General features: G+C 45.1%; 1 protein-coding gene across 1 annotated transcript; it reads left to right on the forward strand.

Annotated features, from left to right (window-relative positions):
* Window positions 1-27,194, forward strand: LOC119403219 (uncharacterized). Its single transcript, XM_049418235.1, has 5 exons — window positions 1-102; window positions 17,355-17,509; window positions 17,573-17,655; window positions 23,497-23,586; window positions 26,915-27,194. Exons 1-5 carry the CDS (start codon window positions 1-3, stop codon window positions 27,067-27,069), a joined length of 585 nt encoding a protein of 194 aa, XP_049274192.1. The 3' UTR covers window positions 27,070-27,194.
* Window positions 27,195-27,842: the final 648 nt, after the last annotated feature.

Here is a 27,842-nt window from a genome sequence, read left to right on the forward strand (position 1 = left end):
ATGAGAATACTAGGCAAAGGCAAAAGCAATGGCAACTGCTACAAGACCCCGAAGCGATGGAAGCCCTACTCTAGCGACGACGTGCCGCAAGATGAAGGGGAGGTGCGAACGCTCGGTTTCAGCCCAATTTTCTGTTTCTGGAGATTGTGACTGTGCGTGGTTTACATGGAACCCATCTGCGCTGAGAAGCAAACTTGACACAACCTAGCATGATCCAGCAACAAACTTGAAGGAACCTTGATGAAACCTAGCATCACCTAGCTAAAGCCTAATACCACCCTAGAAGCAACCAGATTTGACTCCTTTATTGTCAGCTTCGCGGTTTCAAGCCTCGCGCGACTTAGTGCAGGCTTCGCCATTTATTTTCGACTCAGGAAATTACAAAATGAGAAATATACATTAGACGCTAGAAACCTAATTGCACTTTGGACCCTAAACTTCAAGGTAAACAAAAAAAAAACGCCTGGAAGCCTATCGCTTTTGAGGAAAATAAGACTAAGGATTTCAAAGCAGCCGTAGAGCAGGTACACAAAGAACAAAGCTGTGTATTTTAGGGGCGAAGCACCTTCAAGCGGCACCCGTTCGTCCCCGTCGTAGTGCGTAACCCGTCTTAACGCTAGTACCAGATCTTGACCTCCAAGGTGGTGCCGGTGGGAGATTTCTCCTGTGCGTTGTTGAACAATAAAAAATTCGCAGCGTGCGCGTTAACTAAAAGCCGAATTCTTCTGTCTCTCATTCCCCATTAGCAGCCATTGGCATGTTCCAGTAGGAAACGTTAGTAGAAGTAGAAGTGTAAGTGTTAGCTAAAAGCCGACTTCTTCTGTCTCTCATTCCCATTAGCAGCCATTGTTTACCTCCAAGGTAGTGCCTGGTGAGATTTCTCCTGTGCGTGATTAAACAATAAAAATTTTGTTCAAAACGCCGTTGATTGATGAAATAAACCAACGAAAGACGCCAGATGTTTTCTAAAAGCAAAACGAAAAGACGCCAGATGTTTCTAAAGCAAAACGAAAAGACCCCAGCTGCTTAACGAAAGACGCCAGATGTTTTCTAAAGCAATGGTTTTCAAAACAATGAAAATTCACAGCGTACATGTAAAATTAAAGTGAGCTGCAAGTCGTCATAACTCTCATCGAACCTTTAGTATAGACGCGCCCGATCTCACGTCGGTGATGATGTACTGGGCAGAATTCACGGAAGATTCACGGTTTACCGATGAACCTCCGCAGCTTCGCCCACTCATCATCATTCACTCCGTGGATATGCTGTGATTTTTTCAGCTTTATTTTCGTACGCTTCTAAAATCTATGGTTCATAGAGGTGACACTCCTACAAAAGCAACAAGGCGAATGATAGATAGCACCAGGAAGGAAACTAATGAGTGTACGCACAGATAATATGAATGTTATATGTAACCAAATTGTAGGTGTGTAAAATAAACACCGGAATTCAGCTTGTTACAGTTACAACCTGTAGGCATGACCAATGCAATAAAGTAGGGCTATAGATACGTGCAGAGAAAACAGCAGATCTACGGGCTCTAATCAAGTTCCACAATATCTCTGTGATGAAGAAGGCAACAGACGGGCGGTCCCAATACGAACATAGAATCCGAAACTATGGCGAAAATTTCGTAAGTAAGTATCGCAGAATAACATCCGGGTGGCAGGCATTAACCCCGACGGGCGGAAGGACCAATTATCTTAGAATAACAGAGAGCTGAGCTAGTTGGTACGTATTCATTCTAAAAAGAGACAGGGCGTGCAAACACGGACACAAGAAAGAGAACAGGACACCACAAACGGCGTTTGTGGTGTCCTGTTCTCTTTCTTGTGTCCGTGTTTGCACGCCCTGTCTCTTTTTAGGACCAATTATCGCTCCTTGAAGGCATGTCGCTTTCGCGTGACACACAAAACAACGTAATTGTTCCGCAACATTATATCAGCACTCCTACATGCTTATAGAGATCCCTATAGGTTGTATAGCAAAAAACAAAGTGTGAGAGCAAGCGCTATTGCTGTGAGAAAAGCGGTCACTCTCGTGGAAATGATCAAACTGGTGTTCTCATTTCCCTTTTCCATAGTGTGCAGGAACCAGCACAATAACACTGCCCTCAACAACACTCCTTCACTTCAGCAACCATGCCAGTGCGCATGCTTGTTATGGTTTAAATTATCTAGAATGTCGGGTACGTCTTTGCGCACCAATGAATCATATCGGCTTTACGAACGGCCAGCTCTTGGCGTTCTGCTTAAAAAGGGCGCCTGCGTTCTTGTCGGAAATCAGAATGCTTGTTCAATGCTGCGTGATCACGCCTGACAGTAATTTGTGATAATATTTCGCTCTAAACTACGTCTGAAAGCTCATTGCTGCATCTGCCTTGCTGCTTCACATAAAACGCACGTCTTGCCAATGAGTGCCAATTTTAGCTGAGGCAGTTAGCAATAAAACAAAGTAACCAGTGGTACTGTTATTATGGACAGCATGAAGCAAGGAGCACAGTCGTTCGACGTTCTCTATGAGCGCCAAGATGATAATATGAGTTTCATCAGTGGAATTAGGATGTAACTGATTCATCAAAGGGGCTCCGGACGAAGAAGACGCACAGTTGCACACGTGCGCTTTCAGTGCACTCGAAATCTTTCTTTTTGATGCTTTTCAAAAGTTTCAAGCACTAGCGCAGCTAGACGATAGTATCCAACATTGAGCTAACAATAACCAACGTTAGTCAACAGTTACTTACCACTATAGGAGGAGGAGGAGAAGAAGAAAAACGGAAGGACAGGGAGGTTTAGCCAGTTTTTAGACCGGCTGGCTACCCTGTGCTGAGAAAGGAGATGGGGGAGCGAAAGATGGTACAAAAGAGGTGTTACAAAAAAAGAAGAAGAAAAAAAGAACGATAATACACACATTTACACTGCTTAAAGTCTGTCTCTGAGACTAGTTGCGTGCAAAAAGTGCAACAACGCTTTCAAAGCTTTCCGTGCCGAGGACGGTTTCGGCCAGTGTCCTAAGATCTTTTTCTCCGACAATGGACGATTGTCAAATCTATCAAACACTTTGGACAGTTCTTCTCTTGGTGCACTGAAGCGAGGACACTCACACAGAAGATTGGCGATTGTCTCCTCGCAGCTACAGTTACCATTACACAACACTAGTGAACAGTTGGCAGACCTGCGTTGGTTTTATGCGAGTAAATGCGGTACATGCCGCGCAGGTCTTCCACTGCATTTTTTTTTTTGTTATGTGTGCGATGCAGCCCAGTACGGGCGTTCGGATCGCTTCGCAGTGGTCTCGGTCGATCATAGTGGCACACTCCTATGCTCTGCCTCGGTTAGAAAGGTTTCGGCAACGGTGGCTGAGCAAGTCGCCATAGCCATAGCAATGAAGGACCCATCGCGTCCAAATGTCTTTACAGACTCGCGTTCCACAGCTAGGGCTTTCGTCTCGGGCTCGATCTCGCGTGAGGCAGCGGCCATCCTCGGCTGCGAGGGAGCTATCGGGTTTCACACCATAACATGGTTCCCGGCCCACATGGGGGCCAACGTACATCCCAATGTCCCCAACGCCAATGAGTTTGCCCATGACCGTGCGCGAGGTATCGCTCACCGCAGCGGTCCCAGCGAATTCGCAGGCGCGGACGCCGGAACATACAGGGACTCGCTACTCACTTTCCACGAGATCATGACTCATTATCATCTATCTCGGCGGGCTTTTCCACTTCCTCATCCTAAACGTACTCGACCGCCATCATCGGCCTTCAGGATGATCCAAACGGGGTCTTTCCCTTCGAGGGGCAGGTTCAGTTATTTCTCGCCTAACATCGCACCGCATTGTCCGGACTGCGGAGAGGCGTATTGCTCATTACCTCATATGCTCTGGCAATGTCCTGCGTTACGTGACGCAGAGTTCAACAAAGAAGAGGACTGGGAGGAAGCCCTTAACAGCGGAGACCTCTTGGTTCAACTTCGGGCTGTCCAGAGGGCCTGCGAGAGGTCGGAGGGCCACTGTCTTCCGATCCCTACGTGGGAGCGGCCCGCGACTGCTACGGATTCCCCCTAAAAGGGGGCCTTACAACGCAGTTCCTCAGGACCTGAATAAAGTTCTCTCTCTCTCTCTCTCCGTCCGTCCGTCCGTCCGTCCGTCTGTCTGTCTGTCTGTCTGTCTGTCTGTCTGTCTGTCTGTCTGTCTGTCTGTCTGTCTGTCTGTCTGTCTGTCCGTCCGTCCGTCCGTCCGTCCGTCCGTCTGTCTGTCTGTCTGTGTTTGGTGATATCGCTGCTACCTAAATGACTGCAAATACATCGTGGGATTCATGGCACTTCCATCATGCGATGTATATTGTGGTAATAGGTATCGATGCCATCACATCGTTACTGTACATTTGTCATAGATGAATGTAAGCACAGTTTGGTATGTAGCATTGAAAGCCGGCCAAGGTATTGATTCCACACGGCTCATTACATGTTTTACATAAACATAGTTGTACGTCTCTGCTCGTATTTCTCGCTTCTTTCCATTTTCTTTCTTCTTTCCTTTCCTTTTCTTTTCCTTTGTAATATCCTGCACAAAGCAGGATATTATAAATACAAGCGCGATTAAAAAGTAAAATAAGATTGAAAGTCTGATTTACTATTGAAGGAATGTTTTTGTTGATACATTTATTAGAAAATAAGGTTTCGCACCCAAATTGATTAATCAAGAAGATTTATCCTTCATGCGCAACTCTCGGTGCACGTTTGTTGGCGAGTCAAGATATGCCGCATGGAATGTTGCATTGAAAACTAGAAGAATCTGGTAGCTGGAAATTGCAACCTTTAACAAACGGCGCATCGGGGGTGGTAAATTAGAATTACAAAGGCGACTCATTAGGTCCAACATCTATATGGGCTGAGAATTCATCGAGTGAATTCCTGATGTTTCATTTTACTGAGGAATGTTCTCGCATAACTCACTTCGATATAACAGCCGCATTCATGGAACTACGTCATGCTCCACCACAGAAAAGAGTGATGGATGCGTCAGTAATGTCATGCTCATTACGACTGCCTTGCTACACAGTTATCACTATAATATATGAACGATGCGAGGTAATGAGTGCAAAAGTATGAGCTGTTTTAGTTGACTGCAATTAATGCTCTTTGAAAACGAGAGAAGACGTATAAAAATGGCCACAGGACCAATCTGCAATTACAGAGAGGTAAGAGCTTTCTGATCATTTTAACGCTATAAAATTATAATATATTACAGACGTCAGTGTAAGGCAGGTTCCCCGTTAATTGATTTGGTAAAAACATCTCAGAATCCAGCGCACAACTGCATGTTTTAAAAATTATTTTGTCTTAACTTGTACGTTCACTCGTACACGGCTCTCATAACCTGTTTCCAGCAGAGTGGGTGAGAAGAGTTTTATCGGACTGCTTGCGGTACCTCAACCTTGAAGACGTTCTTCTTAAACAAATGCTCCTCCTCCATGCCTGCCCACCCAGCCGAATTTTTACTGAACATCGCCTGCTGCCTGCCGCTACAGTTATCTGATACTGAACATATTCATGGGACTGCAGCCGTGTCAAATTTCTGGTTCTGCGAAGTAGTTCGGATGCTGCTTGGTCTCCATAGCACCGTGTAAGCGTTTCAACACCTAATAAATAAGCTGCATGGTGGCCTTGACTTCTGCAAACTCATTCCTTGAAGACCTGGTTGACGCGTGCAGCATGTCAAAGCAGCACCCTAACATCCAACTTGTGACTTTAAGTTCAATGGATTTACTAATATACTGGGATGTGCGAATTTTGTTTGCTCACCTTGTCTTACATTACATTAAAGTGAAGTTGGGCGAAAAATAAATCAAATTTGAATAAAAAAATATCTATGCTCTGCCTGCACCAACTAAGTATCGCAGGCCGAAACTGATAAATTAGATAAAAGAACAAACTGTACTGAAATTTCGTTTGAAGAAGAGAAAATAAAAAAAAATTGACTCGATCACCTAGCGAAACCACCTCTAAGGGAAATATTATCTAGGTTATATACTACGGCTTCTCTTCATCTTGACTTACAACTGCTTTTATACAATGGATATCCGATGAGCTCGTCTTCACTAACAAGTCTTCGATTATTTTCTTTTCCTCTTGACTTTCTTGGGTAGGTTTACATTGTCTTACAGGGGACACATAGTAGACGCATGAGGAAGCTATCGCCACCACCCAAGCCGAATGTCCCATGTATTTTCTCAACAATCCACACAACACGAGGTACAAGTTATTGTCTTCGTGGCGCTTCAGCGGCGTTTTTTTAGACGGCGCTATCTGCGGGTCATGCAGCCATTGCCGAAGCGCTTGGGTTCACCTTCGAGGCCAACGACGCCGACGTCAAGAAACTCTTCGTTGCCTACTTTCCAAATGATCAACGATGCGCTCAGTCAGCCTATGCTGTTGGTCTACCGGAAAACGCACTCACACCTTTGCGTTGCCGTGCACACGCCCGACTCCTACACCGAGTGAATTTGGCGACTTCAAGAACTCAGAACCAAAGTTTTAAGTTTGCAAATGTGCCAGACTGCGTAAAGATTACGGCGAGTGAAATGCCGGCCATATTCCCTTTCCATTCTCTTCCCACTCAGTTTCGACACAATCTATTAGATGCACTGTATTCCTAGCTCACACAACGATGCGGGCTACCAGGCGAGGCACCCTCACCACATATGTGGCCGAACATAAACCACCATATTCGTCATGAATTCGCTCCTTAATTGGATGCCAGCTATGGAAGTTTTTTCTGAAACCGATGTGGCTGCGTTAACAAGTTACTCGACAAGCACTACGCCAGCCTTTCCATGGCTGCCTGTTGTCGCATACGCGCAACATAGCCTACCTAAACGACCGGTACAACGTGATATGCCTTAGATTCCGTCAGCAATGCTGCCGCCCGTCTCCCACAAAGAACGACGCAACTTTTTCCATTGTTGGGAACACAAAATTCCGGACGGAGCCAGCCCCCGAGTGCCCACGTTATGCCACAACGCATCCACTGGACGCCCCTCCCCCTTCCCCTCATTGACAAAACACTTTGTCCCCAAATGTTCGATCCAACTGAGCTGTACCAACATTTAGCAGCTATCACTGGATAGTGCACACGTTGGTTGCAGCATGCATATACAATACAAAAGCTTGCGAGTACGGAGCGCAATAGTAACCTATTAAGGCGGAAGCCTTAGATGGCTCATCAAAGGCGAAAATGATTTTCGCGCATGACCATCGTCGTCGGCGTCCCGCGGCGTCAACGTTAACCCTAGTGATGCAAAAAATCACCACGTCGTGACGACGTTGAAGTCCTAAAGACCGCCAAAATTTTAGATGTGATTATGACGTCACTGTAATATCCCATAGGCTGATGCCGCATAATGACGTCATCACATTACATCTCCGCTTAGGCAAAGGGGGGCCGATAACGGAGGCAGTGCAAAGCCAGGGGAGATGCAGAAAGCTTGCAGTGCCTCCCATCCTGGACGCAGTGTAAGACAACGTTAGGTGCAGAAAACTTTTGGAGGGTGTGGGGGAAGATCAATACATCGGAAAGCATGCTCATTTGGCTGTCTCTCAGCCTTCACTGATCATGAGTTTTTTTTTTTTATAACACAGCAGTTCAAAACTCATCTGCGTTTTGAATTCGTTATCGTTATTTGCTTCTTGTGATTGCTGGTTATTTATTTGTATGAGATTTTCAATAAACACTCTGTACGTACTCTATTGCGCTGTACACCACGAACGTAATCCCACTCCCCAATTTTCACGTGATATCGTTAAAGAGCTCGTTTCGCAGAAATTCCAGTGTCGAGACCGGCCTTATTGGTTGTGAGCGGAAAATCATCGTTGTTCGTGAGCGGAAAATCGACATAGATGCAAATAAACAACTAGAAAATGGGAGGACCATTAAAATTCGCCCTTAAGAGTTGAACGTGATAGCGATATCCGCGCACACGCACTCATGCGCGCGCACGCAGTCACGCACACACACGCACACACAGACACGCGACATACTTATAGTAAAGGTAAATGTGTCTGACAGCACTTTTACGCAACAGTATTTTGTGGTGTCCAAAGTACGCGCGAGTATTGTGTTGTGCACTGATGGGGCAACCTATAGACAGTGTCCTGCGCCTTTGTTTTTTCTGCGTTCGTACGCGTTGACTTCACTCACTATCCACCCACACACACACACACACACACACACACACACACACACACACACACACACACACACACACACACACACACACACACACACACACTGCACTGACGCTTTCAGTCATTGCAGTCAAAGTCATTGTGAATGCAGATAATCTACCACAAGGGTGTCAACAGCCCGGTAGCGTGAGGGAACACTTACGCGCGTCACATATTTTTTGAATTGTCGATGAACCCTCTACGTGTGTGTAAGAGAATGCGTGCAAAAATGTGTGTGCCCTTTGTTTTGGGTAACTAGTGTACCCACTACGTGTTTGTAAGGGAACATCCACGCGGAGTGGTCACGCCATCTCTCGGAAACGGCGTGAAAACCGCGGTACACAGTCGCAAGGCCTCCAAGAGATTGTGCGACCCCACCGCGTGCCCGTCTCTCTCGGAGGCAGCGGCAACAAGAGTAGTACGCGATAGCCTAATCATGCCATATTAGCATCGCTAGCCTGCCTTCGCTTCTCGGTAGAGACCTTAACCGTGCCGCAAGGAAAGCGAAAGTGCGGACGCCCTCCGGCTCATGTCTTTATTCGCATCTACCACGAAATTTTCGCTCACGGACAACGCAGCTTTTAGGGGTGAAGCTCCTTAAGGCTCTGTTATACTCCGACGTGCGTTCGCGTCAGCCCGCGGCTGCGGGAGTTGGCGACGTCAGGTTCGTCACGTTACGTTGACGCGAAAACAGAGCACTCTATACTCCCACTTCCGCGACGCAGTACGCCGCCTTGACGCATGCGCATTGGAGTGCACTCGGCGTCCCTTCTTCACGAAGAGACGCAGACGGAGTGCAGTCTGGGTAACGTCGCCGGCGCGGAATGCAGCATGTCGCATCTCGCACCGGCTGCAGCCGGGGCGCGCTGACGGACGCCGGACGCGTCGGTAGCGCCGCGCGTCGGACTATAAAGTGCTGCGCGTTTGTTAGCGTAGCGTCGCTGTGGAGAGCGTGCGCGCGCGTCGACGTTACGCTGGAGTATATCAGCCCCTTTAAAGCGGCACCCGTTCGTCCCCGTCGTAGAGCGTAACCAGTCTTAACGCTAGTACCAGATCTTCACCTCGAAGGTGGTGCCGGTGGGAGATTTCTCCTGTGCGTTGTTGAACAATAAAAAATTCGCAGCGTGCGCGTTAACTAAAAGCCGAATTCTTCTGTCTCTCATTCCCCATTAGCAGCCATTGGCATGTTCCAGTAGGAAACGTTAGTAGAAGTATAAGTGTAAGTGTTAGCTAAAAGCCGACTTCTTCTGTCTCGCATTCCCATTAGCAGCCATTGTTTACCTCCAAGGTAGTGCCTGGTGAGATTTCTCCTGTGCGTGATTAAACAATAAAAATTTTGTTCAAAACGCCGTTGATTGATGAAATAAACCAACGAAAGACGCCAGATGTTTTCTAAAAGCAAAACGAAAAGACGCCAGCTGCTTAACGAAAGACGCCAGATGTTTCTCCTCTCCTACAGTGGCGCCGATCCTGAATTATATTTGAGTTATCGGGAGAGAGTTTGGCTGCTCTTGCGAGCGCGCATCGCCTCCACTTACTTTCACCCTCGCCCTCGTTTCATGCAGCGGTGATATCAGCTTCAAAAATGGTAACTTCAAAGGTGAAAGCAAGCAAGTGGGGGCGATGCGCGCTCGCAAGAGCAGCCAAACTCTCTCTCGATAGACGTCAGACTCTGGAGTTTCCAAGATGTGTGGCGCCACCTGTCGGAGAAGTATTGAGTAGTGCATAGACCGACTCTCTCGTACAGTTTGCTATGGGACCAGGTGCAACTAGCGAGTGCGAAACAACGATTGAGCTTAATATCGCGTGTGTTTGCGCATTTAGCACTCAGAACGAGAGCTGTGAATTGCTCTCCGCTAGTCGGACGCGCCACCGAACCGTCGTGATGTGCTTGCTGGATCACTCGCCTGAACGACGGCGAAAACAGCAGCAGACGAGAGCCCTCCGCACGCTACGAAGAAACTCCGCAAAAGACGCACTGTTGCGTTGTGAATTGCCACGGACGTAAAAGACTGAATAACAACGTTCAGTTTTACCGATTTCCATAGTTGTCGTACGAAGAAGAAAGGCGAGAGCGCTGGACACGGGCCGTTGCGAGCGTGTTGGGTAAGCGAAGTACCCGCGTTCTCCACAGCCGGTGGCATGAATGTGTGGCTAGGGTGGCTAGTGTGGCTCTGCTGTTGTTTTGCGTAGCCCTGATGCAAAACCGTGGTAACCTTGACTATGAAGCTCAGCAGAGGCTCTGACCGCGGTGCTTGTCGTGTAACACGATGTGATCAGCTAGAGGCAGACTGCAGGAGACGCGTGATACGCACACCGCGACGAGTTGGTCGTCACAACACAGCATCGCGGACGTATGTACGTTTTGAAGGCTCAGAGCTCTGGTTCTAACTAGCTAACACCACGTGCGTCATACAAGTAACTCGCAGAATGTTGGTCGTGACCCCCTTCAGGTGTGTTGCTGTGAACCGAGTTTTGTACCACTGATCGTAAGATGCATAGCTAAGTAAATTGATCGTGTATGTAGGTACTTTATCGCAGTGGCAAACGTATATACCCGATTTTAACGCATTTAGGCTCTAGAGAACGGATGTCGGAGGGCTTGCCTCGAACTCGGTGTCGTGTGATGCTCGCTTGTACTTGCGAGTTGCAGCGCGCGGGAATAACTAAAACTTATTTTGCATTGTACTCGCAGTTCGCTTTGATCAGCTTCCTTTGTTTCTGAAGCGTGGATTGGCGGAAGAAGCTTTCCAGGTCCTTGATTTTCAGGAAACCGCGCCTCGACGCCAACGCAATAGGAGGGTTATATTGCGGCCTATGCACATTCGCTTGCGGGCGGCTCTCCTTGCACTACCCAGTTAGTGCCAGGGCTACGATGAGGGCGCTGGTGGCGGTGTTTTTCGCAGCGCCGCCTGGGCAGAGTCTGACGTCTATAACTAAAAAGTATGCCAGAATCGGCCTCACTGTACAACCGGTACAACCATGCAGAGCGCTCGGCCACGCGCTCGCGTGATGTAGCTTATACTGAGCGCGATAGTACATGCACAGACGTTACTTTCATTGCAGCGCAGTTGAGGCGTCAACCGAGAGGCGAAGGCAGGAAACTGACTGTTAAGGCGATGCGAAAGGGATCAGATTACACTATCACGTTCCACTCTTGAAATCGAAACGCAAGCGTCCTATTAAGTCTGTCTATAGTTGTTCAGTACATCGAGTGAAAAGAAAAAGAAGAGGGATTTCGCGTTCGAGTCGTCTTAGGCGAATGCATTCGGGGCCCTATGATTATTTTCCAGCGCATGCCGGTAATGGTCCTTCCTACCACGCCTTTCGCGCTTCGTGACTACCTATGCGGTACCAAATTATTTTCTGACAAAACTGTTGTACGAAGTTGTTTGTTAGGAGTCCTTCATGGTACTTGGGTACTGTCAGAAATTGTACTCTAACTCAAGGAAACACTACCACTTCGGCCGATGTGACTATAACTTTCTGTGTGAGTATGCATTTGCCTGCGGAAGAAAAAGTCGTTAGCCAGCTCCCTGCACACATCATCTGCAGGAATTGATGTATACGCCCTATGATTTGCAGCTTTCGTCACAGGTAGGATATTTAGGAAGTGTGCAGCTAACGATGGCTTGACCTTTGAAATTACTATCTCCAATGGAATTTACATGAATTTCAATGTTTTTTTTTTATTCGGTGTTCATTATCCGACACTTGGTTCATTAAAACACGAGCGGCAGTACAGCGGTTGAATTTTATTGGTTGCATTTATCAGTGACAATGATAATATATAAGACCTCACAATTCTGTAATATTCCTGAGGCATACACTAAAGTTATGATTGTTCTTATCTCATTTATGTTTCTAGCACGAAGTGCTGCAGAGGCAAATTCAACAATACTTTATGAAGATGACCCGGCAAATTGGAAATCACAGCAGTTTCGCCATGTGCGTGGAAATTTCTTTCGTATTTTTCCTATATGCATAAAAAGGTTCAGTGGCAAAGTCTTTAGTGCAGGTGATGTTACATACCGCGGAAATTGAAGCGCAGAAGCTTAAGCAGAAGTCGCCATTTTTGTGTCTGTCATGCGTAGTAGGGCTTTCCTACATGAAATGCTTGATCTATCGATCTACTCAATGCCAGTGTAACTGTTTGTTAGTTTTGTAAAGCACCGCATGAGCTGGAATATACACAGGCTAAGTGGATTGTTTATTTGTAGTGATTATATGAAATAACAGCACATGTTTTAAAATATATTAGTCTCAGTCGAATATGTGACATAACTCAACATTATCGCATGCAATAGCGTTAGTAGCCCCCCCCCCCCCCCCCCAAGCTTAATCGGGCTCTGTCCGTTCAATGGTGGCAGCTATAAACACGAGCATACATGAACACCGTCATCATGCTCCACATGTATCCCTTATTATAAACAACTAATCAATGCCAGTATAGTAACGCCACGGCCAGGCTTGATCACATCATATGAGAATGTACAGCATTAATCAGCAATGCTGGGGTTCTGGCCTAGGCGAGCAACTCTGGGTGATCCAGCAGGCCGAGGAAGCTGCCGGGGACATGGCCTCTCGGTTAGATCCTAGGCTGAAGCCCATCCCAGAAATCTTACAGAAATCGATAAAGTTTTCCTCTCTCTCTCTTACAGGCGAATAACATATCTCTTTGTGATCTCAGCAGCACCATAAACTGCATATGCAATGTAGAATTTTGATAGAGCTGTGCAGAAATCATCTTAAAACGCTGCTGTTTCCTATTGCTTTGTTTAGCTTATGTACTGAAAACATATGAACCATTTGAGTCATTTATTTTCTATGCCTCTACAGGGTCATCTTTACGTTGTGTGTCGGATACTCCTTTGTGTGCAATATTGTCAAGAAATGAAATTTGAGGGAGTTTGTAGGTATTCACACTGAAACAGGAGCGGAATAAAAATAGGCAATAATGAACTGGAGACGACACTAGCGCTCGCGTCATGACCTGTCCCTTCTTGCTGTTGTTATATTGCGCGCCTACTTCCGCTATTGTCAGCTTTTCTACGATCCTCATGCGTACCTGCTAAAGCTACGCTCCACGTAATGGATGTACTTTCAAGATAAAACTGTGTTTCATTTTAAAAGTACAAAATAAGTAAATATAGATAAAAAAGGCAACGGTCACGGCAATTATTTCTGAAATGCAAAAATGAAGTCCCTCCGATCGTGCATGGCCAGAAGATTTGAATCCGTCAGATGATGCTGAAGCAGTATTCATGGATCAAGGCCTCAATGTGTCGGAATTACCCACACATTAAGAAGAACTCAGCGCTTAGCAAAAACAGTGTTTGGCAAATGCGGAAGGGACAAGTATATGAAAATTCAGGTAATTCAACATATGTGTATATGTCTCATTTCATATTGCCATTTCAGTGAGAGTAAAAACCAAAAAAAGAAAATACATAAATGTAAATGATATATATATATATATATAGATATATATATATATATATATATATATATATATATATATATATATATATATATATATATATATATATTTACGCGTGAGCGCTTCAGCCGTCAAAGTCACCCTAGCAATTGATATGGCACCATAATGACTTTTTGGAGGGATCTGTATTTGTCGCGCTTAGCGGAACACTCCTAATGTGTGTTTGTACATTCAAATGCCGGGAAAGCACATAACTCAGCACAAGTTTTCGTATCAGGCTCTTCCTCCGGGCATCCCTGCTTGCCATGTGACAACTCCTGGAGTCTGTTTTGCCCTATTTATATAAAACATCCGTTACGCAGTGTACTAACCGACTGAAACAATTCAACTACGTTGTTGGAGCTTTGCGGATGTCGGGTGTGTGGGCTCTTAATCTTTCCCGCTTTGATAGTATACGGCGACTGTCTCCTCGAAAGGACACGCACTGTTCCTCGTGTACGCTGTACGCCCGCATTCATCTTTAGACGGTGCACTGGGGCGTGGATGGTCTTATGACGAACGCCCCTTACTGAGCTGCGCAACAAACACACATACTTGTAAATGCGGTTGGCGCATAGCGTTCCTGAGCGTGCGACCGAAGTTTCCTAGCCGCTGAAGATGCCGCTCGCGAGTGCTATCGCGAAGGCTCTAGTTAGTACGACCCGTCAGCTGGGTGCCAAACAGCGTGTTCCGACACAATATTCGTTTGACAACTATATTCGAGATTCATATTGTGCTGCACCTTTGTCCGTGGCACAGGGCTTTGACCAAAAGAGAAATTTAAGAGAAATATAGCGGCTTATAGACAGCAGATATAAGCATTTCTAAAACACAATAAAAAGCGTGACGCACCATAGACGAAATATAATAGCATCACAAATGCTTCTGCGGCAAGAGCCTTAGGTGTCCACGTCCCCACGGAGAGTCGTTGAACTTGACGCAGAATATTCGTGTGCGGATGCGTGAGGAAATAGCAGTGGGCGACGGAATGAAATGTTCTCACGTGGTGTTGACGGAGAAGAAAGCCAGACGCAACCGGCAAAAATGAAACGCTTTAAGGGAGGGAAATTGAACGCTTTAATATGTCAAATTGTGTCCACTAAAAGAAGCGACATTCAAAGTGCAGCGAAGCGGTAAGCAGTAACGCTGGTCTTCGGTAATCTGAACAGGGATAAGGCTGGTCGGCATTTAAGGCTCCTTCACAGCTGCGAATATCAGCGTTCGTGCGACCAAGTTAGTGGCGAAGCGACTGGTCGTAAATGGCCGCTTTAGTCGCAAAGAGACTCCGTTGGCTTAATAGCTCGCTGCTCAGTGTTTCAGTCGCGCGAATGAAGTCGCAAACCTTTGAACCAAGCATATGAAGAAGAACAGGATATCAGCTTATTTTGCCGGGCAACAGCAACGCGAGCAGCCGTGAATTCTGTGTGCCGACGGGTATAGGTCGCACGCAGGTGAGAACATCATCGGTTGCCTTGAGTCGCATATTGGTCACCATTCTATCACGCGACCGGTGCCAGCCGCCGGTGTGAATAAGCCTTTATACATGTGTCATCGAAGGTTCCAGCGTAACCGTTGGGGGCCGCGTCAGTTCCAGAATAAACTGTATTGCTCGCGTTGGGCGCGCAGGCTTATAGGAAGATTCGACTATAATCAGGAACGTTGGAGACATTCATGCGCACCTGCGCAGGGCAGTGGTTACGCGTGCAACGAACCAGTTACAAGAAAATGTCAACAGAAGCGCCTGTGGCAACATTGAGCCAGTTCTAAGCCGTGAAGACCGTCGGAGAGCGAAGCTGTAATTATGCGAGTGTATCTGATTGGCTTGCGAGATTGCGTGGTGTCGTAAGTGCGCAGGTAGACTTCAATTTCGCACGCTTATACCTCATAGGTAAAAGCGAGATAACGAGCGTCACTGCTTATCGTTCCTTTGCTCGTCCTCGTTTTTTCCCGCTGCTTATTCATTCGTGATAAAGAGACCTACCGGCACAGGCGATGACGTTTGAGGGAACACCCTGCGTCACGTGATTTGCCGCCGGCGTTCGCTGAAACGCCGTTATCTCTGCCGACAGGTCACATGATCTTGCTTTTACCAAAGAGGTGTAAGCGCGTACATTTCAAATCTACGAGCCGTTTTACACTACTTGATCTCGCTAGAAATCACGTGACGAAAGGTGTTCGCTGAAACACCTCGCGCCATTTCATTGTTTGGGAGATAATAATCCATAATATTATCTGGGGTTGAACGTCCCAAAACCACGATATGATTATGAGAGACGCCGTAGTGGAGGGCTCCGGAAATTTCGACTACCTGGGGTTCTTTAACGTGCACCTAAACCTAAGTATACGGGCCCCAAACATTTTCGCCTCCATCGAAAATGCAGACGCCGTGCCGGGATTCGATCCCGCGTCCTTCGGGTCAGCAGTCGAGCGCCATAACCACTTCACCACCGTGGCGAGGCTCAGTGGTTGGGGGAGACCTGTCCTCTGCAAATGTAATTTTTATTTGTGGGAGGAAAGCGCAATAACTTGACGTCAGTTTGCTACCCATTTAAAATTGATAAGCATTTGCCTACCTTTCCGGTGTGGTGGCTCAGCTGCTAAACTGTTGTTCGGCTAAGTAGAAGCACACAGCTTCCGTTCGCGGCCAAAGCGGTAGATTTCGGTGGTGGGAAATGCAAGTACGCCCTCATACCTAGGCTGCAGTGCATGTTAAGAAACCTGAAATGAGAAAAAAAAAGATGCTTATAGTCAGCCACTGCGGTTATTATAATAATTGTATCGCGTGAATGCAGTAAAAAATATTAAATTTAGAACTACAGAACAGTGTGCTGAATGGTAGTTATTCATGGTCAAAGAATGATTTTTTTGCCATCCTAAATGACAGTTATTGTTATACAGTAAAAGCTCGTTAATTTGGATTGCACGGCACTGGAAAAACCCTCCGAATTAACCGAACGCCGCATTATCGAAAGTATCAAGAAAAGAATAAATAAATGTCTATTACATCATTTCACTTTCATTTCTTGAGGAATACGCAAATTCATTATTATTTTGCATAGGAGCACTGCAAAAGCCGCATTTTTCGTCATTTGCGAATTCGTTCACAATGTGAATGTGGCTCAAGATCCTCGAGTATTAATTCGAAACGTGATGTGAATCCAATCCTTCTTACGTATAACAACGCGATTGTAGATGATGACCACGCCTCTATGAAAGCCAGCGGCTGTTTCGGCCGTCCGCGAGTGCCGTTTTCGCTCCTTTGCATCACATCGTGCAGAGCATCGCGCTCGGCGCGTTCCGAGTTTCGTACGAATTAACCGGGTTAAGGCTAAATATGACCGAATTAACGAGAGTTTGATGCCATTAAGCAATGCACATGCTTGCCGAGACTGGAAAACACGTCCTGATCATCCAATTTTCCGAATTAACGATTGTCGAATCAACGGGATTTTACTGTATTTTTCTTTCCTTCAAATGAAGGGTTACGGCGCCGCACACAAAGTATATTTATAAAGTGGCTGTCAATGATGTACTGCGGCGCAGTCGAATGCAATCTGCATGCTGGTTTCGAACCTATGTGACAGTTTTTCTACAATTTTCAACAAGAACAATCTAGGCGAAGTTTCATGAGCGTATTGCTTTTACGTGTGCAGGTGGTTGAAATCCAGGAAAAAATTTACGCAGTAAATCAAGACTACCCTTCAGACTTTGCCGTTGGTTGCTATTCAATTCAAATAGCGGAATTCTATGGTGACAAGCAATATAAATGCACTCTTCGTTATTTGAACCAAGAGAAGCCTTCTAAACTGTGAGCATTACATTGGCATTTAGTTAATACGTACTTACACATGTGCAACATCTTAACATGCAGCGTAGCATACGACACGAGTTTGAAACTCATTAAGGGTGCTGGCCGCAACAAAGAAAACGCGGCGACGCTCAAGCCTTGTCCAGGTAAGTCACTCATTTTTATGCTTTCAGTGGAGTACAAAGTACACGAAATTTCCTGCTCTACCAATCATATTATATATTGGCGATGATTCAAACGGCATCCCAGGCACGAAGATCGCGACCTATTTCTCTGGTCGCAAGAGTATGGAGTGACACTCTGTTATCTTCAGCAGCACCCTGTAAGCGAGACTGCGAGTGTTCAGGAAACCCTGATAAAAATGAAAATATATATATCAGATGGAATAGGCTACGCTAATAGCTGTGTATAATATACTAGACATCAGGGTATGTCAAAAAAATTACAACATCTCCCGCTAAAAGGGACCATGAGGCGATGCGAAGCCGGAGCACTTGCACGATCACGTTCCATTGGCGTTCGTTGGGCATGCTACCGACCTCGCGTCGTGGAACGCGAAGAGGGACGCTACGCGCGTCGTATCTTCCATCTAGCCTGGCCGTTAATTCCCACAGGGCGAGCGGGGAACGCGGTCGACAGGCGGGCGTGAGGGGGCCAGCGTAGGAGAGGAGAGAGAAGGGTAGGGGACGCGCATGCGCTCGCGCTCATCGCGGCATTGAGGAGGAGAGAATTTCGGCATGTCTAGCCCGCGTTTTAGAGGAAGAGTGGAAAGGGGGAGGGGAGGGGGAAGTGGAGAGGGGTATGGGAGAGGGGAGGGGATAGGAAAAGTGGAGAGGGGGGAGAGGGGAATGGGAGAGGGAAAGTGGAGAGGGGTATGGTGAGGCGAAGGGGAGAGGAGGTGTGTGGAGAGTGTATGCGCATGCGCAGCAAGGGTGGTCACGCCGCACACCACCACCACCGGATTGAGCTCCGCCTTAAGATACTTCGCATCTAAAGATAGAATCGGAGCTAGATATTTAGTAGAACTTAGAATAAAGAGCAACGACAACCCAGAAATCTATCCGATCTGTCTCGTTCTGTCTCTGACGGGTCATATCTGAACGACGTGCTTCCTACTACGTGGCCTCGGCAGCGTACTGATGGGAGCTGTAGCACATATGCTTTTTTACCGCGGCACGCCCCTCGCCTTAGACAAGGGACGAAAAAATTGCGACACATAAAGATTGCAACAAATTCTTTGGTTCCATATCTCTGAAGTTTCCGCTAGAGAAGTGTCTTTGGATTTCTAACTAGCCCAAACATGCACTTGCTGTAGCACTTTATTTTCCATGAGGAACTCCACGTCAGCTCGGACATCTACAGCCGAAGTCTTGTGGGTCAACAGGCAGCTACATATAAAAAATGTAGGCGTGAACTGTGATTGCGTATCTGCTCAAGTGATTGGATAATATGCAGGTGCATCACGCACAACGTCATGCAGGAAAGATAAGTTGCGGGCGCCATACGTAAAATATAATTCTTGTACACAACAGCTACGGCTATTAATCAAGGCGTTCGCTTCTTTGTTACACAGAACCTAATAAGGCCAATAAGCAGTGAAGCCAAGGAAACCATAAAGGAGATCATTTGTAACCTTTAACGGTAGTCAATTTCGTCAGCTGCCTTTACAAACGGCTTCGTGGCGCTCGTCTTGTCTGCTTCATTCTGTGTTCGTCTGATCGGCGCCAGTCGCTTTCGAGCGCCGACTGGCCGCACAAGTGTTCACCTTTTGTTTGACGCTTCGGTTGCTGTTGTCTTCGGTATTGCGAGAACTTGTTAAAGGAAGGAAGTAATAAAGGAAGGAAGTAATAATATTTTCTTTTATTTATGTGGGAGACATTTGATATCAATAGAAATGAATACTGAAATAAAGAAATCTTCCTTTAAATACACAAAGATTAAAGTGGGTTGCGGTTTAACACAACTAAGCACTGCTTACAACTGTGGGAAGTTGGGCGGGTTAGTGCAATATCGTAGAAACGGTGCAGCGCAAGAAAGAACAGGGAAGAAGAACGAAAGGAGGAGACATGTCAGCGCTTGTCCCGTCTCCTCCTTTCGTTCTTCGCCTTTGTCGTTTTCTGAGCGCTTTCATTGCCATAGCTTGCTTTTAATCGTTGAAACTTGTAAACGTTGCGTGCACATTTATTCTTTGCACATAAAAATATGCTTCATACACATTTGCGATTCGTGACTATCCATTTTTACGAATCACTAATTTTGCAATGCTAATGGAAGTAGGTGAACCGGTGCTTTGTTGTGGCAACTTTTTCTGCTATCCGATTCATGTTTCCAAAAGAAGTTCTGACTACCATGGCTCAAACGGCGCTTCTGTGGTACCATCTCGATGGATCGTCGTGAAGTTGAAAGCGCCACATATCACGGTATCTCTTGGTTCAGAAGCCACGCCTCTTCAAGCCACAGCGGAATTTATTTTACTTGAATTCCGAAGGAAATTAAAATATTAGGCGGCTCGAAGGCAGCCTTTCAAATTATGCGACGTTTACGATGTGGAAAGTACGATCCATTGGCGTCCCATATAAGTGAACTTTCTGATTGTTCTAATGGGTCTAATGATATAATTTAACAATGGCGGCCGGGACAATGTGGTATAATTGGTAATCACCTCGCTGATGGCGTTGCCCTATGTGCCTACGATAAAATTCGGAGATTGTCCGTGCCTTTATCAAGAGTAGACGTTGCAAGACGACTTCGCTACACGCGCATAGTCAACAGGACTTTTCCGCTAAACTAGAACAATAGTGGCATAAGGTTGACTCATTAATGTAGTTGCAAATACCAAGCAAATTTTCTCTACGTGATTCTCCAGTGCTGCCTCGACTCTGGGTCGGCGTACTGTATTGGCCCGCGTGCGCTAATTGCAAAGGTGAACACGCTGCATACCATGTCTTGTATCAGTATTCACAATTACACCAGCATAGCCAGACTCTCCACTGTACCTTGAGAAGACTCGAAGATCGGCATTTCACTGCATAGAAGATGTTAGGAGCCTGGCTTCAGCTCTAAAGCCCAGAAAGCTATACGAGCTCTTTTGCAGTTTTTAACAGCGAAGCTATTTATAGGTCACAGTAATTTGCCCGTCTGAAACAGAAAACCATCATCCTCACGAACGGGCCCACGCTCTCTTTGTCCTCTTCTTCATCTTCTTCTTGGCTCCTGAACATCGGCGCCGATTTGCTCGGCGCGGGAAGCAATAACTTATGGGCGAGAGAACGAGTACAGAGCGATTGAGAGAAATTTAGAGAGAGAGAGAAAGAAAGAATAGATATACAGCAAGGGGGTGAGAAAGAGAAGCGAAGGTGAAGATGAGGAAAAGGAGGAGGGCAGAGATTAAAGCACAGCATAGAAAGAAAGGAAAAGACAGAAATAGAGAGAACGAAGGTAGAAAAAAAAAGAAGTATAAACAACGAAATAAAAAGAGACATAAATTATGAGCGAGCAAGAAATACAGATAGCGAGAGAAAGATAGAAAGACCAAGACAGAATGAAATAAAGAGAGAAACAGAAATCGAAATATACACAAAAACAACATACCCAAAAAGCAGAGAGACTAACAATGCAAAAATAACCATCGTTTTTTCATCAATTTCATCATGGAATTCATTACCTCGTGATTTGAGAGATAGTATGCCCATTCATGTATTTAAAGGAAAATTTAAAAACTGTTTATTCAATGTATAATGGCTATACATCTCTAATTTTTTAAAGTTGTTTGTATATAGTTTGACTATTCAGTAATGCACTTCTTACTAGTAACACATATAACAAGCAGTTCTTCGCTATTCTTTGTTTAGTTTTCTATTGTATTAACAAAGGAGGTCCCGCCTGTGGTGTGTAACCTTGGCACCTCCTACTGCATATTTACCTGCAATGTATTATATTTTTGACAAGACTAATAAATATTGATTGATTGATTTAATATGAAAGGAGAAAGCAAAATAGGAAGAAGGAAAGAGAACATTTGCAAAACAGCAAAAGAGCAAAAGCAAGGACTGCATAGGTAATCATCAGTTCCGTTGTCTAGCATTGCCCATCCGGTGCAAGCTATGCAAGTTTTATTGCGGTAGCAGTTATATGGACACTATAGGCGGCTTTCTGCCGTCGTCATGTCCTGTATCATATATATATATATATATATATATATATATATATATATATATGTATATATATATATATATATATGTATATATATATATATATATATATATATATATATATATATACACATATATATATATATATGCAAACTTATTATTAAACTTATTATTAAATTATTAAACGTATTTCAGAACACGTTTTCGAAGCGCGCGACTGGGGATTCGAACCTGCGACCCCTCGCTACTCAGCGCGCTGCGTTAGACAATTCCGCTATACAGTATACATCCTCGAGCTATCAAACAGCCAGCTGTTTCTATACACCAGTTACCATATCGGACGTGCTTCAGCTTGTTTATTATCACCGGGAGATGGCGCGAAGGGTCCGCTTTAAATGCCGTCGCCCCACTAGTGCCTGCGTTGGGTAGGTTGATCTTGTGTTTGGAGGAGGAGGAGCACTGTTTGAGAGTTGGATCAAACGGAGGCGGCATTGGGTCAAACGCACGGGACGCCACACGTGGCGAAATTAGAATTATGCGAGACGAGGGACATGCTGTGCCGTTGCCCGCGCTGCGTTTGGGTCATTTCGCTGGCGACTCAGGCTTGTTTTCGATCTTCGGGTCTTGGGATAACGCGAGAGCAAGAGCCCAAGAGTGGCTTGAGTTCTGCGCATGCGCCCTCGCGGATCGCAAATTTATTGAGACCCCCGCTTCTTGGGTCGCCAATTCCAACACTCAGTAGTGTTTCGCTGTGGTTAGGATGGGCGCCTTCGTCTTGTATTTTGACGTGCAAGGCGTGGTCACCGATGCTCGCGCGCTTATCTCTTAAGAGGCTAGGATGGAACGTCTTGTGCTTTCACCGCAATGTTTGAGGCTGAAGTCACATGCGGCACGCAGGTCACTTTTCTCGCCGCAGCGGCTTCGATTTCTAAAGGAGTGAGCGGCTAGCAAGAAGAACCAAATATGGGCTAGTTGAGTAGCAACTGTGACAGTTAGTTCGAGCTCCTCCTGTGTATATCTGCACGTTCTTTTCATGCGTCCTGTTTCATGTTTCAGCGCTACATTGCAAGTGTCGAGCTGTGACAGTTGTTAGTTCGCGCTCGCACTGTGCATGCTATTTCCGTGCGTCCTTTGTGCTTTTTTTGCAAGCCACTAACTTAAGTAATAGCCGGCGCACAGTGAGCCGCACATGTGTGTTGTGAACTGTTTGCGCTCATCATTTCCCTCTCGTTCTTGTTACACCATCGGTGTCTATACCAGTTAAGGTCGCAAATTGGACATAACCTAGTCGGATGCCAGCACGGTTTCCTTAGCCTTTGGGTGTCCGTCTTGCGGTGTCGGAAGCCATCATTTACACCGCGCCTCTCTCCCACTCCTGCTTGATTAGGAACATTCTTTGTGAACATTAAAGTGACAGGTTCACTGTGAAAGGGAACACTAGCGTTTCGGGTATGTCCGGATTTCGCTCTCCTGCAAAAGCATAGTGGCTTAGATCTGCTTAACACTACTGGTGGTTCACAGTTCCGAACCCTTATGACAGACTAGTAACGTGCACGAACAATCTTTCCCCATCCACTAGCCGTTAGGGGGCCAACAAAATGAAAGTTGCTCATTCGAGTGTTCCCTTTAACAGTGGACTGTACTGTACATGCCACGTCAAAAGAGGGAAATCGGCAAATTGCACTGTCGGCATGAAAACTACAAAGGTGTCTTCCTGCCTGAAAATGATTTACGTAGGAGGACACACAGAGTTATCTCGTAACTGAATAAAAGTGGCTCAGAAACGTGGAACTATAATGTGTGCAATAATTATGTGACTTTTTATTCGTGCTGTAGACTGCCCGATTGGACTATATAAGTTATTGCATATAGACCGAGCGAGAGGATGTATTATCTTTGTCTTAATGGTTGACGATGAACGAATCGGTAAGTATACGTTTAGTATGTTTTCTAAATGCACAGATAATTGCAAATGGACCGAAAAGTGTAAAGGGCAACATGGCAGCATAACGATGCACAGAAGCACCATGCCGATTTCTTCCCATTTGAAAAGCTGCACTCATCTATGGTTTGAACCCAGGATCACTGGGTTGTGAGTGCAGTTGCTTCACAAAATATGCACCATTGGCAGGTGAGGAGTGCACTCAACATATTCCTAAGCTTCAAACGTTCATTCAGTGTCGCATAGCAATAGGCTATATTGTATAAAAGGTAGTTTCGGCGAATAAAATAAAATGATCTTTTTCTTCGACAGTTCAATTTCATCAAAAATCTCCTTATACTCTGTTATAGTGGTTTCAGGAAACTCCGATGCACAACTGTAATACGGTTGCAGTGAGGCGTGCGTTTGTGAAGCTTCTACCAATGGGCACTTATATACTGGGTGTTTCACATAAAGCACCAAGTATTAAAAAAAATTAACATAGGCGCTACGCGTTTCCAATTAGCGCAGCATTGTTCTGAGCCATATAGAGCACGTAGAATATTTTTTTACAAACCGCAAAGCTCGCCAATTAACAAAAATTGACTAAAGAATTTCTGAAATTGTAACTCTAGAGGGAAATCTTCTTCGTCGTCGAGTTATTCAATCTATTGTAAGGTAACCCCCTCGATTAATTTTTACGGCCTTACTTTAAAGCGCGCGAGTTTTAAAAGGACCACATGTCTGCCACCTAATGCGCGGCAATTTTAGTGTCCTCAAGCGCAAATTCAACGAATTATGAAAAGCTGCTTCGCGAACGGACATCGACTGATCAGGCTACGGGTGACTGCGATGGACGTTAGGCGTCAAAAGGAGCATACTCTTTAAACCACAACAGCAAAATATTCTTCAACAAAAAAAGCCGCAGCCACAGAGGAATTACCACATGAGACCGTAGGCAGCATTTGATGCAGCGTAGGTATGTTTTTCTTTTCTTTTTACGCGAATGAAGAAACATTTTCAAAGGGGAGAGTTTGACGTGAGTTTTAGCGTGATGAAGGACCGAGATAAAACATTCACTGACACGTAGCACTCGCTCTTTCATGCGCTTTTTTTAGATGGTACGGCCCTACCATCACTTAGCGTCCATCGCAGTCACCGATCGCCCGCTCATTCTACCGTCGTACGCGGAGCAACCTTTGATAATTCGTTCAACTTGCATTTGAGGGCACTAAAACGCCGCGCGTTGGGCGGTGGTCACGTGGTATTTTTTTTTAAATTCCCGCACTTCAGAGAAAGGCCGGAAAAAATAAGCTGGTGAGCTGTCTTACCATACAATGAAAAATTCGATATTTGTGAACAAGCGCTACAACTTTTGTATTCAAGATTTTTCTCTAGAGTTACTATTTAAAAAAATGCATTAAGCAATATTTGTTAATTCCTGAGCTTTGCGGATTGGAAAAAAAATATTGTAACGTGCCCTGTATGCCTCCGACAATACCGCGCTAATTAGATAGGCGTAGCACCTATGCCTTATTTTTTTACTTCTTGGTGCTTCAATTCAATAATATGCATGCGTATACAGTCCTACAGAAAATGTATTTTTATCAAGGAATGATGGTATGTCATGGTTGTTTGTTTGAAGAATGTACTGTGATATAGAAGGGCCGAATACAAGTGGCGTTGCTGCCGCTTCATTCTTAAAATGAGGAAGGCCCAAGCCGCGTTGTTGAGCTATGCTAAATCTGTGGAACGCTAGTCCCTTTGCTTATCCTTATAAAAACGGTTACATTTGGTGGAAGTGCTGAGTGGGCTCTCACCCTGCTACTTTGCAGCCGAACCCTTCCTTCCACGTCTATTTCTGTAGGCCAGATGATCTTGATGAGCGATCAACCTCTTCAACTTCCCCAGTTGCCTCAGGTGTAGCTCACCGTGTGCCCGACAGAGCAGTATTTAGTGGCAGCGCTGGCACTGTCATCGATAATTTGCTTTGGTCACGTCAACACACGAGCAAGCACAACCGATGGAACGTCGTGACGAAGCGAAATATCTCCTCATGGACGCGCTTTAGCTTTGGTTCGGGAACCATCACGCAAGTATGGTAACGTAGAGCGATATTTTCTTATTTTATTTGCCTTCCGTGCCGAAGTTTTGCGCCGTGCACAGGCTCCGGTAACGAGCGTAACAGCTAGATAGCTGGATTTTCTAGGGCATCCAGACGCCCCTTACGGATTCTTCCAGCCATAGTCATAGTGGATCCCTGGTAGTGAAATTCAGTACCTTCATTATGAATAGGTTGCCCGCCAGGTCTCACTACTACCCCACGCCCTAGAAGCTTCTCATACTATATAGTAATTACTACTCCCGGAAGAAGATGGTAATTACTAATGTCGAGTCCAGTCATATTAAGCCCAATGAAGTTTAATTGGAGGTAATTAAAGTAAAGCTAATTAGGATTGATTAAGTTGTGCGATTGAACGAAGCCCCTCGCAGAGGTAATGGAGCCCCGTGTGGATTAATTATGCTAAACAATTGTAATTAAGTAAATTATTCCTAATTAAGCCTAATTTAGATTAAACCAAGCCGCGGCTATCTAGAAGTCACCAGGTGCACTGTGACTGAGACTCGCGCCTCTAGCACAACCTGTTCACATAATTTTGTTCCCTAAAACACTTCCTGGTATCTAATGCAATAAATGCACCCAGAACTGATGAAAAGTGTCATTGAAAGACACAGCAAGTGTGATAAATGAAATGACAGAAAATTATTACCAAGGCAAACACGTTAAAGACAACATTAGCTTAAATGTACAAATATATGGCTGACAAGCACAACGTGCAACGCTACATGAATCGATACTTGTTTTCATATATCTTGGGCACATATGAAGCTGAAATAGGCGCGGTAATTGAAACTTCATTCTTCTTTTCTTACAAAATCTTTTTCCGGCGCAGGACGACGCGATACTTTGGAGGCTTAAGGGAGCTTGGTTGTATGCGTTCGACAGATGGCGCGAAAGTGCGATGTGTATTTCTTGGGATTTCTGATTGCGTTCCGTTTAAAGTGTTATTTAGATGCAGAGCATCCGACAAATAAGATAGTGTGATATTTCCGGCATAGGTCAGAATATTTATTTTCGGTATCGTGCTTGGCTGATGTTTCCTGCAGCACTGCACACAGCTCATGCTCTGCAGCTGCTGGTAAGTGTAGCAGTACAGAAATAAATGGATGAATTCTTATGAGAACAAATGCCTGACTTATCATATGAAAACTTCCAGGCCCTTCAGTAAAAGCGTGCTTACTCCTGTCAATATTGTGTTGCTGTTTGTGCAGGGTGCCAGCTTTTAATGAGAGAAAGTAAAATAGACAACGGCGTTCCCAAGCAATGCCAAATTATGTACAACAAGAACTGCGGAACAGCAATAACGGGACTCTATAATCCAATGTGCAAGAGCCGGGAAGATATTCCAATACCACGGAGCGATTAAATAAAGGAAGATCTTATACTGAATGTTAATTTTTTTCTGCAAAAAATAATGCTGTGCTAAGCCTTACTTCGTTCAAAAATACTTGCAAGAAAATATACTTTGAAAAAAGAAACATGCGCAACAAAAGTAATACGAACTGGCAAAAAAATGTATGTTGCTTTTCAGTTTGCTTCGGCGTTACTGTATAACATGGTCATGGTAATGATAATGTCCTGTAGAAGAAAGTACTTGCATGTCTACACAAAAAAAATATTGGATAAATATTTTAAAGACAACAAGGAATATTTTTGGTTAAATTCGAATAGATTGCTCTCTGTATATGCGTGCTAGAAGCATGCTCATAAATGTTACTCTTTTTCATAAAATTTTGTCCTGCGCGTGGTCTGAAACTGACTTACCGAAGATTTGAGCGTGTGCGATATTACTTTGAGTGATAAAGAAAGTTTTACACGCGATATTAACGTCTTAAGATACCCGACAATTGGCGCTTGCACGGCTACCTGATTGTTTAAAAATTCGTTGATTGTAACTATTTGCATTGCCGCTCTCGCTATCGCCAATGCAGTTTGTTCTTCACCTATGCGTGAACCTCGAAACGCGACTGTTTTCAATCTTTTCGCCTGTCAAGCGCCCTTGTTGCACTAACCAGGAAATCAATAATACCTTCCATGGAATTTGTAATAGCTCACCAACTGCTTTTCTGCAGCAGTAATCCACCGTGATAAATCGTAATCCACCCTGATAAACACGTGTCTGTTATAACACAAAGTCAA

The sequence above is a fragment of the Rhipicephalus sanguineus genome, chromosome 8, assembly GCF_013339695.2.
Source record: "Rhipicephalus sanguineus isolate Rsan-2018 chromosome 8, BIME_Rsan_1.4, whole genome shotgun sequence".
NCBI classification, from domain to species: domain Eukaryota; kingdom Metazoa; phylum Arthropoda; class Arachnida; order Ixodida; family Ixodidae; genus Rhipicephalus; species Rhipicephalus sanguineus.